The sequence below is a fragment of the Ambystoma mexicanum genome, chromosome 7p (assembly GCF_040938575.1).
Source record: "Ambystoma mexicanum isolate Mex_15411 chromosome 7p, UKY_AmexF1_1, whole genome shotgun sequence".
Lineage (NCBI taxonomy): Eukaryota > Metazoa > Chordata > Amphibia > Caudata > Ambystomatidae > Ambystoma > Ambystoma mexicanum.
Window position 1 is genome coordinate 21,521,145 of NC_090939.1, and position 12,128 is coordinate 21,533,272.

Consider the following 12,128-nt stretch of genomic DNA (forward strand, 5'->3'; position numbering starts at 1 on the left):
ATTCCCTGTATACTCTGTCCTCACCTCATTTTATGACACATCATTCCCTGTATACTCTGTCCTCACCTCATTCTATGACACATCATTCCCTGTATGGCCCTTTGCGCACACTCTGTCCTCACCTCATTCTATGACACATCATTCCCTGTATACTCTGTCCTCACCTCATTCTATGACACATCATTCCCTGTATGGCCCTTTGCGCACTCTGTCCTCACCTCATTCTATGACACATTCCCTGTATGGCCCTTTGCGCACACTCTGTCCTCACCTCATTCTATGACACATCATTCCCTGTATGGCCCTTTACGCGCACTCTGTCCTCACCTCATTCTATGACACATCATTCCCTGTATGACCCTTTGCACGTGTTGGGGAGAATTCTCTTATAAGGCTAATTTCCCAAACCTAGCAAGTCCCCCAGCAGCTTTGCTGGATTTTTGGGGTTTGTTTTTTTCTCCTGCTAAGAGTGAGACTTTTTCTTCCACTCTTAGGCATGATTTGAGGTATGTCTTTGACTTAGTATGTGCTTGTGGGCTATGGGGCCTTTACTCCATAGGGTATCATCTGTTGTGGTAGATGTGTTACACAGCACCCTCAGTGCAGTATCACACGGGTGTCATAGTGATCCCCAAACATAGGGCCTCATTACACGGTAGGCGGTGAGCCATGGCGGAAAGGGGATTTACCGCCCCATTCCAAGGTTGGAGGGGCGGTAAATCCCCCTTCCGCCATTGCCCTTCCCCATTCCCATTCCTGCCCCATAGGGCTCTATGGGAATGGGGAAGGCGCTAATTACGGCACCGCAATTTTGCGGTGCCGTAATTAGCTCCGAGTTCCCTTAGCGGGTTGGTTTTTAACGCCTGCAAAAAGCAGGCGTTAAAGCACCAACCCGCTAAGGGACCTCGTAGTAAGGCGGTAATGGTTAACGGTCACCGTTACCATTAACGGTGGCCGTTAACCATTACCGCCATCCGTGTAATGAGGCCCATAGACTCCATACCCTGGGACTGACTACTGTCTCCCAGGGCATGTAAAGTCACCATTGGCTTTATTAGTCCAAAATTGTGAACAGAACCAGTACAAACCATCATATTGTGGAAGTACTGGAAGGGGTTAATTAGATTACCCCTACGTCTGTTTCCAAGGGGGCACTGTCCAGTCCCCCTTGTCGAGTTTCTGGCTGGTGGCAGTGGTTACCCATGGGATTTTCCCATTCATTTTAAACGCACCACTTTTTTAGTGCATTGTAAAGATACCGCCGGTTTATTTAATTAATATACAATCACCGGTTGGGTCTTTTTGCCAGAACTCTTTTGCAAAATGGCGTACGTGTCCGTCTCTGTAACTCCAACCAAGGTCGGGCCCTTTGTTCCACTTTTTGGCGGGCTTCTCCACAGAAGCCCTCCAACTGGTGCCACTCTGTCTGGGATTCACAGGATGTGTGGGTGGGGGAATTGGCACCCTGGACTGCGTTGCCTTAGCAACCCAAGTTGCACTCTGTCTTGATTGGCCCAGTGGTGAGCCGCCCTGCTCACCACTTAGCATGTATGAGTGACAGCTAGGCTGCTGGATGGGGGGTTTTCTGCATAAAAGCAGGGCTTTTGGGACTGGAACTTCAGAAGTCGCCAAAAGACCTAAGAAATCCAAAGAGGGGACAAGCTGAGCCATCTGCAAATGACGACACCACCGGTGGAGCCCTGCTGCAACAACCTCACCACTTCCCCGATGACGAGAAGATCTTCTGCTGCAAGAGTCTTCTCCCTCTGAGCTGGTTGGGACAACCAGTTCGACATTCGCCTTCCAGGACACCCCTTGGTTGAATCGCCAGTGCCAAGTACCCCGGCGGCCGGATAGCCAAGCTTCAGTCCACTGGGACCGTGAGTAAAAGGAGCGCACCTTTTAACCGAACGAACTCCGCGTCTGGTTTCATCCCAGGGCAGTGCAACGACTCCAAGTTTCCTCCTCGACGAGATCTTCTCTTCCCCTGCTCGACAACACGAACTGCACCCGCTGCCAGGAACTGCCGCCACCGCTGGAGCTTCCTTGCTTTTAAAGGTACTGTGTTCCGCCTGGCCTCCCTTTCTTCGGATCGCTAAAGGTGACCCTTAAATCCTTGGCTTTCCTATTGGGTTGGCCCCAGACCTTCTAACTTTATCTTTCGCATCGAACCAACCTCTTTTGAAAATTTATGCAAAGACTTGAATTCATTTTTAAACTGTGTGATCTTGGGCACATTTCGCCTTGTTCCATTTAAAGTGGCCCTGGCCTATGAACTTTGGCTCTACAGTAGACTGCCTTCACTAACTTGCTGTGGTCTTAAAAAAGTGTTGGGATTGTCTCGAACTAAGGAACCTTGAAGGCGGTGGCGGCATGCCATACCCATGGTTCATACCCACTCCAAGGATACTTTCCAACCTTTATGCCTTGGAAACCCACAGTACACAATACGTGATGGGACAGTTGGCCCTGTTGGCCGAGGGTACGCCCGTACTTACAATGCCGGTCTACCCTCCAGTTAAAGTTGCGGCCCCCCGTTGGGGCTCCGCGTTAAAACCTCAAGTGCAGGATGATATCAAGAGATTCCCCAACAGACATGGTAGCTGAATCACCGCCCCACGACCCCCCCCCCCCCTAACCCAAGGAAAGGAGAGTGAGACTTCAGCGGACCTCCAGACGCTTCGGGTCCTCTCCCTGAATGTTAATGGCCTGAACTCCCCTAACAAGCGAAAGGCAATTCTACTGAAACTCCGGGACGAAGACGCAGCGATAGCCATGCTCCAAGAGACTCACTTGCTGCCGGCAGATGTGACCCGGCTTCGTTCCCGGTTATTCCCGCTCCAGTTCTTCGCCTCTGGCACAAACAAAAAAGGAGGTACGGCGATCCTCTTCAGGAAAGACTTGAACCCACAGATTCTGGAAACTAAAATCTGCCCAGAAGGCTGATTTACAGCGGTCAAATGCCTCCTAATGGGAGATCTATATACTCTCATCTCGGTGTACGCCCCTAACACTGGACAATCACACTTCTATGACTCCTTGGGCACATCTCTCGCTAGCTTTGTGGAGGGCCAAACAATAGTCGGTGGGGACTTCAATGGGGTTCCCGACCCCACCAAAGACCGGTCACACCCCCCGACTCCAAGCGATTTCACCCAAGCACTTAGCCTCCTCCGACTCTTCAGGACCCTGGAGATAATAGACTCATGGCGGGTGTTCCACCCTGACGAAAAAGATTTCTCTTTTTACTCATTCGTCCATCGCACCTTTTCAAGGATCGACCTGTTCCTCATCTCCCCGCAAACTTTCCCCTCAGTCAAAGAAGTCTCCATCGGCACAAGAGCGATATCCGACCACGCCCCAGTGCTCTTGGAACTCCGGGTTCAGAACCCTAACCTCAATAACCCACGTAAATGGACGTTGTACGACCTGATCCTTAATGACATGGCCACCAGAGACAAGATCGCAACAGGAATAAGAAATTTCTTTAACGAAAATCCAGCCTCGGACACCTCGTTAGCGAATAACTGGGACGCCATGAAGGCAGTAATCAGGGGCTCCCTAATAGCCCAAGGTGCGGCCTACCACCGAGACAGGCGTCAGACCCAGACTGCTCTAGAGAACAAACTAAGAGAGGCCGAGGCACTCCACAAGGAGAAAGGCTGGTCCCCCAAAACGCAACGGATCATTTGTACGGCAAGGAAAAAACTGGAAGCCCACTATGCGGAACAAACCGTCCAACTAATGGCAAAGGCCAAACAGTCATACTACGCGAAGGGTAACAAGGCGAACAGGTTCCTGGTGGCCAAGCTAGCCAAGCAGAGACGCGCCAAACGCAATCACTTGTCTGCGTGATCCCAACGGGGTCACACTATACTCAGAGCCCGAAAAGAAACGACTCGCAATAGATTATCTGACCCAAATCATGAAGGCAACCCCACAAAACTTACCACAACAGAAGGAATACCTGCAGCAGGCAGCAGTGCCCCGTCTCTCCGACGCAGCGAGAGACGAACTGGAGGAGCTCATTACAGGGGAGGAAGCCATCAAATCACTTAAAACACGGGCCCCCGGCCCAGACGGCTTTTCAACCAGGTTTTACAAACTATTCAGAGCACAACTGACCCCCCACCTGGTTACCCTATTCAACTCCTTCAGGGAAACGGGAGCAGTGACCCCATCGATGCAGGAATCAACCACCATCCTCCTGCCCAAACCTGGAAAAGATCCAAGAAGCATAACGTCCTACAGACCGATCGCACTTTTAAACATCGATGCAAACATATACTCAAAAATTTTAGCAACCTGCTTAAATCGCATCTTGCTGAAGATCATTCACCCCGACCAGGCAGGTTTCATCCTACACCGGACAGCAGGTGACAATATCCGTAGAACCCTGAACCTGGTGGACCTTGCCTCCCGGAACTCCCAAAAACTAGTCTTAGTGGCTCTCGGCGCAGCTAAGGCATTTGATAGGGTGGATTGGACATTCATGAGACACACCCTAGGGGCCTTCGGCTTCGGGTCAACTTTCCATACGATGGTTCTAGCCAACTATAATAGCCCTAAAACTAGCCTGAGAATCAACGGACACAGCTCGGCTCCAATCCCCCTATCATGCGGAACCCGGCAAGGCTGTCCACTGTCACCCTTGCTTTTTGCACTCACCATGGAGCCCTTTGCACAAAAGATCAGGCGAAACGACCAAATCAAGGGCATACAAAGTGGCCCCACGCATCACAAAATCGCCCTATACGCGGACGACATTCTGCTCACGATCTCGGAGGCCCACTCATCTCTAAAACACGTGATACGAGAAATCGCCAGCTATGGCGAGGTCTCGGGCCTCACCATAAACTTCGATAAATAATCCGCCCTGGGTATCGGCCTCACCCCAACAGAACGGGAACCACTGACTAAGATGTGTCCGATAACATGGGAAAAAAGAGCCATCCCCTATCTAGGGGTCCACATCCCGGCTGACCCAAGAGACACATACAAAGCCAATTTCCCCTGACTCTTTAAAGAACTGGAAGGCGACTTGAAGCGCTGGGGGACCCAAGAGATCTCACTGCTCGGGCGCATCACTGCATGCAAGATGAACCTCCTTCCGCGGTTCCTATACGCCTGTGCCTCCCTACCAGTAGCGATCCCCACACCAACTCTTCGAGGGATCCAGAGAAAAATGCTGAACTTTATCTGGAAAGGTAAGAAAGCGAGAATCCCTCTCAGAACTATGCTGGGGAGTTCCAAACTGGGAGGATTGGGGGTCCCAGACTTGCAGGCCTACAGAGTGGCAGCTCAATTGGCTCCGGTCCAGGCATGGCAAAATAAGACAAACCGCCCTAGATGGGTAGAGCTTGAACAATCACGAGTGCCCCTACCCTTACTATTTCTACCACACATCCCGCCCCACCTTAGGACCCAATGGGGGGGATCTCCTGCTATCAACCAAACACACCCTTAGCTCCTGGGACTGGGCCCCAAAAAACGAAAGGGAGTGCCAAGAGGACTGAGCCCACGCTCCCCGGTCTTCCATAATCCAACGTTCGCACCGGGAACGAATCCTCACAATTTTCGTAACTGGATTAAGGGCGGGCTGGAGACCATAGACCAGCTGTATATGGGGGGAGACCTCACATTCGCCCAATGCAAGGAGAAATTCCAACTCCAGGAAAGGGACAGATTCACCTACATTCAATTACGCCACTGGTGCTCACACCCCCTAACTCTGCAAGCAGCGACCCGCCCTCCTACTGCCCTAGAACTCACTCTGGGAGACCTTCCAACCCGCGGCAGAGTATCCACCCTATACAGGCGCTTCCTAAGTGACCTCCTGACCACAAAAACCCGCTGCATGGCCCAATGGGAGGCGGACCTGGGTCACCCGATAGAGGATCAAACCTGGGTGGACATATGGACCAGAACACACACCTCGTCCACCTGCATTACCAATAGGGAATGTGCGTACAAGATCATGCTGCGGTGGTACTACCCGCCCCTCAGACTTCACCATATGAACCCCCGGGTGGATCATTCCTGCTGGAGAGGATGCGGCCACCCAGGCTCCTTCCACATGTGGTGGGCTTGCCCAAAGGTCCAACAATTCTGGAAATCATGCCTGGGGTCCATCACACAAATTACCGGAACAACGATTCCCCTGGAACCAGAATCAGTTTTGCTGGGAGCTCCAATCCCCGGGACCTACCCGCGCTCCGGGACCAGAGCGAAACCTTGAAACACTTGTGTATAGGCGCGTTACAAATGCCATATCATATCATATATCATAACCCACTGCCTAATAGCAGGGAAAACAGTGGTGGCCCGAGCTTGGAAAACCCCGGAAGGCCCTGACATAGCCCAATGGTGGACCAAACTTTGGGACATTCTGGTAGCGGAGAAGGTGACGGCAGCACAAGCGGGAACTCCATCGTTTCCAGAATATCTGGGCCCCAGTGCTGGAATTCGACCAGCGCTTCCCCGCCCTGACCTATAAACCTACCAGGGCCCGCTGGATCTTGAAAAATCAAGAGATCCCTGAGGAAGATACATAGACGCTGAGGCGCAAACTGGACAGCCCAGGAGGGAAGATTCCGCCTACAATGCCTAAGGGACAGAGGGACCAAAGGGAGGAGGGAGGGAGGAAACTCAGGGGGGGGATAAAGGACTGGGGATCAACATGCCTAAATAATCACTGGTATAATGTTTGTAATTGTCATCCTGCCTTGATTTAAAATAAACAAAGTAAAAAAAAAGAAAAAGTGTTGGGAACTGTTTATTTTCATGACCTGTCTTTTTCTCTCCCTCTAACTTAATTATTGGAGTGCCATCTAAGTTAAGCGCTCGCATCTGTTTTTACAACTAGTGGTGTTTTAACCTAGACTTGTCTAATAATTATTAAGGGAGGTGTGTATACTTTATCTGACTGTGTTTGAACTTGCTTTGATTTAGAGTGCTTAGTGTATTTCCTAAAGTGTGTTTTAAATAAATAATTATATACTTTTGATACCAAGCTTCGGTTAGTGTTTGTTTGCTCCACTGTGTTTTTGGCCTTATTGTGTATCCTCTGTATACTGTCCTACTCTTCTTGAGAGCGGTCTGACTGCTCAGCCACAGCTACCAGGTAAATCTGGGTGGTACAGACTGCTACCAATTGGGTTTACTGCTTACTCCTGTAGTCTTAATCTTTTTGCAGTGTTCCCCAAGGGAACTGCACAGGATTCTGCCTAACAGCACGCACTCTGTCCTCACCTCATTCTATGACACATCATTCCCTGTATGGCCCTTTGCGCGCACTCTGTCCTCAACTCATTCTATGACACATCATTCCCTGTATACTCTGTCCTCACCTCACTCTGACACATCTTTCCCTGTATGGCCCTTTGCGCGCACTCTGTCCTCAACTCATTCTATGACACATCATTCCCTGTATGGCCCTTTACGCGCACTCTGTCCTCACCTCATTCTATGACACATCATTCCCTGTATACTCTGTCCTCACCTCACTCTATGACACATCTTTCCCTGTATGGCCCTTTGCGCGCACTCTGTCCTCACCTCATTCTATGACACATCATTCCCTGTTTGGCCCTTTACGCGCACTCTGTCCTCACCTCATTCTATGACACATCATTCCCTGTTTGGCCCTTTATGCGCACTCTGTCCTCACCTCATTCTATGACACATCATTCCCTGTATACTCTGTCCTCACCTCATTCTATGACACATCATTCCCTGTATACTCTGTCCTCACTGCATTCTTTCACACATCTCTCCCTGTGTGGGCACTTTGCGCTCACTCTCTGTCCTCACTGCATTATTAAACACATCTCTCCCTGTGTGGGCCCTTTGCGCACACTCGCTGTCCTCACTGCATTATTAAACACATCTCTCCCTGTGTGGGCCCTTGCACACTCTGTCCTCACTGCATTCTTTCACACATCTCTCCCTGTGTGGGCCCTTGCACACTCTGTCCTCACCTCATTCTATGATGCATCATTCCCTGTATGGCCCTTTGCGCACACTCTGTCCTCACCTCATTCGATGACACATCATTCCCTGTATGGCCCTTTGCGCACACTCTGTCCTCACTGCATTCTTTCACACATCTCTTCCTGTGTGGGCCCTTGCACACTCTGTCCTCACTGCATTCTTTCACACCTCTCTCCCTGTGTGGGCCCTTGCACACACTGTCCTCACTGCATTCTTTCACACATCTCTCCCTGTGTGGGCCCTTGCACACTCTGTCCTCGCTGCCTTCTTTCACACATCATTCCTTCTTATCCCTTTGCGACACACAGCTGTATTGTATCACCCTGTGCTCCGTGACTGTCCGACACTGAGCTCCCCTCTGGTGCTCCTCTTCTAATGAACTGTTTTTTTTCTTCTTTAGACCTTGTATAATGTGAAGTCTGAAATCTTCCCCCCTCTGGGGTTTGAGTACTGTAAAACGGGTTCACTGTGCTCCCTGGAAGTCTCCATCACTCGACTGCTTGACCTCATGGAGGTGGACAAGGACGAAGCTCTCACGGAGTCGGATGGATACTGCAGCACAAAGCTGCTTTATGAAGGTGAGTCGCCTGTAGAACGACTGGGGAAAAGGCACATACGCAGGGCTTTATGTGGGCACAGCCCGGCAGACTCCGAAAAATATCTGAGATGGGTGGCTGCCGGGGGTCCCTAAAATCCCCTCGCAGCCCCAGCTGATGTGGCCTGTAGAGACCAAGGCTTTATTTTCTAAAGCTTGAAGCTCTCACTCATGTGCAAGAGCTTCAGACTTTAGAAAAACAATTTTCTTTAATAATTTTGGTGCCTGCACCTGCCAAACATCCCTTTAACTAAGAGATGGGTGAGGGCCGGCCCCACCGTTATGGAAGAAATAGCAAGGCCACAAGAAGCAGAGGCCTTGTCTTCTAAAGCTTGAAGTTCTCACTCAAGAGTGGGGGTGATTGTTGCATTTTTGTTATAGTTAAAGGGATACCATCATTAAGGAAGAAAATATCTGTTGCTGACCCCCCACCTGGCATCCCATTAGCTAAAAGATGCAGGGATCACCACCCTCTCGCCCAGGGTGCGAAGGTCATACGATATGAAAACATGTCCAACAATAGATGCCAGTGCCTACAAATAACATACTTATGCTGGCTGAGGGCAAGGAGAAGCTCTTACTCTCTGTTCCGAGCCCTAGCTTCCTGAACCCAAGTACCTCAAATGTGGCTTCATTGCTGTGGGATACTATGATTGAATCAGGCTGTCATTGTCCCTGGCTTGGCTATGGGAAACTGGTAAAGCCCCTGCACCGCTGCGATAGTGACCATTGTCCCTGGCTTGGTAAAGCCCCTGCTACTGTTCCCTTGGGGCGCACTTTGCGCGGGAGGCCAGACCTAGCTGCAGATTACTTGAGGGAAGTAATGAAATCTAATAAAGGTAACATAATGATTACCTAAATTCTAATGCTCCTCACTTGATTTCTGGGGCTTTTCCTCATTTATTTTACCATGCAGGACATTTTTCAGAACAAAGAATTGTAAAAAAAATAAACATTTTATGTCCTGGCTTTCAGCAGTGTAAAAAGAAAAAGGGAGGCCGTTCTACTTGTTATTGAAATGAAATTAATAAGGCCGGTCTTTCCCTACTGCTAGTGGATTTCCCTGTCTATCTAAAGGACTAAAGGTGCATTGCCTTGATTCAATTTTCTCTTCGCTTTCTTATCTTGACTGGCTTCCCTTTCACTCTCAACTTAAATTTAACTTCCTCTGTCTCGTCTTTAAATCTCTTCATGATCTTGCCCCCCCTACCTTTCCTCTCTCCTCTCGTTCTATGCTCCCACTCACCCCCTCAGATCTGGTGGTCTCTTCCTACTTACTGTTCCTCCTTCCCCTTGTGCCCGTTCTCGTTTCCGTTCCTTTCAGCTCCTTGCCCCTCTACACTGGAAGACTCTACCTCTCTCTATCCGCTCCATTTCCTCTTACACCTCCTTCCGTTCTTCCTTGAAAGCTCATCTTCTGCATTCCCCTTCCTCTTAACCTTGATTTCCTCTTTCTCTTCCCCAGTTCCGTTTCTCTTTACTTTCTTCTGAAAACTGTTCTTTATATTGCTTTTGATGGTTTGTCTCAAGTTGTACAATAATGCTTCCATTTTATTCTAATGTATTTGTGTTGTTTCTTGTAAAGTGCTTTGGTGTAAAGCGCTATATAAACCTAATAAATACAAAATACAAATAAATACAAGTAAAATGTCCTTGCTCCAAACCGAACTCTTACCTGACACTAACACTACTATGACCAACTAAAACGAGGCCAAGAGAATCTTCCTTCCCTTGATCTTCTTTTATCTCTTGGTGTTTTCAGTCTCTTTACTCCATATGTTTCCTAATACAGTCCTCGGAACACTCTTTGGATATCTCCTTGTTCAGCTCTTCCACAATGCTTTTGGGTCTTGTCTCTTCACTGAAACTTGTAATAAAACTGCTCGAGATGCTTTCCCGCAGTCTTCTGGAACACTCTGGATATCCCTTTGTTATGCTCTTGTAGCTCTTCCAAGCTCTTGGGTCTTGTGATCTCTTTACTGATAAACTGTTGATATTCTCCTTGAGATACTTTCCTGCTGTCTTATGTAACTCTCAACACTTGTAGATCTGTCACAGAATTTTTACCCAGGCTTTCCTAGCTGGGGCTCTACTTGATCCAATTTCAAGTTGATTCCCCTTTACTGGGTTCCCCCTCCATAAGCGTCTTTCTTCATCTCGTTCACTTGGTCGTCTTATCTCACATCCCTCATTACAGGTTTTTATGCCAGGCTTTTTCACTCTTCACCTTTAAACTCCGTTCTTTGGTATTCATTTTTAGTCTTTCTCCAGCATGGGGTCTGGCATGGATTCACATGCTCATGAATATTCCCCGTCGTCAGGCTGGGAATCCTCGGTAAAGAAAAAATCAGTATCAGTTTCGTTTCTGATCTGTTTTTCGTAGTAGTAACCAATCACTGATCTCTGCGTCATGCTGACCACAGCCAATGACTGCCCTCTACCTAAGCCCCGCCTCTGGCAGCCATCTTCAGATTTTTACCGCACGTTCAAGTGTTGGGATCCTCGTGCTATTTTTCTCGAGCGTTAGTGCTATTTTTCACGTTTTTTCTCAGAAAAATTTCTCTTTTTTCGGTCAAAAGAGCCTCAAGCTCCACTGTTTCTTCATCCGATCAACGGGGACCCGTGTCGGATTCATCTACGCCCCTCAAGGGTGAAGATTTCGTCGAGCCACGCTTTTGGAGGACTCCAGAAGTTTCTCAGGCCCATCTCGGACATGGCCCAGGAAAAGGGAAGCTCGACGTCCGGAAAGCTGTTCAGGGTCTGCCCTGGATGCCAGCTTCAGAATGTCTTCAAGGAGGACGAACACTCCCTTTGCCTTTACTGCCTACATGAGGACAAGACACACGTGGAGAAGGACTGTGCGTTTTGCGGCAATATGTCGGAGCGGACCATGAAGGACTGCCATCAACGTCTCGCCAACTGGCTGGAAGGAAAGAGCCCGTCAGGCGAGAAGAAGAAGAAGAAGTCCGAGCGGTCTTCTAAGACCTTTGAGGGCGCCCCGGCGACGGGGGTCCAACAGAAGGCCAAGCACCGCGAGTCCGCTGGCACCGGGAGCGCCGAACGGTCGGGCTCTACGGGCGCCAGGCAGGGCGCATCCTCCCCGGCGCCATCAACCACGAGCCAACGCTCTGGCTCGGGTAAGAGGAAGGCTGAGCACCCGGCCAAACTCCTGGAGAGACCCCGGTCGTGCCCTAAGGCCCCATCGGAGGGGGAGCGAGGTGGTGACCCTCCCCCCAAGGAGAAGGTGGTGAAAGCCTTGATCCATCCGGCCAAGGCCTCTACCGAGACAGTCGCGGCGGCCCTGGCTCAGCCTCTGGAGGCTACACCAGTGGTGGCGACCCCGGGGCCCAGAATCTCACTGCCAACGCGGAGGGAGTCCTCTTTCATGCCCATCGACAGGACCCCCGTGAAACCTCCGACGGAGAAGAAAAAGGGGGGGCAGGAGGTCGTCGTGGACTCGGCCTCAACCTCTGAGGAGGAGCTGATCGAAGTCTTAGGACACGGCTCTGGCGTGGAAGAAGGCCATCCTGTCAGGAGGGAC

At 50.0% G+C, this 12,128-nt stretch overlaps 1 protein-coding gene across 1 annotated transcript in view; it reads left to right on the forward strand.

Annotated features, from left to right (window-relative positions):
• TRAPPC10 (trafficking protein particle complex subunit 10) overlaps positions 1–12,128 on the forward strand; it is a 1,566,314-nt gene that overhangs the window by 1,405,765 nt on the left and 148,421 nt on the right. Inside the window, exon 21 of the mRNA XM_069635677.1 lies at positions 8,393–8,570. Within this exon, the coding sequence (XP_069491778.1) occupies positions 8,393–8,570 (178 nt within the window). The remainder of the gene's footprint in view (positions 1–8,392; positions 8,571–12,128) is intronic.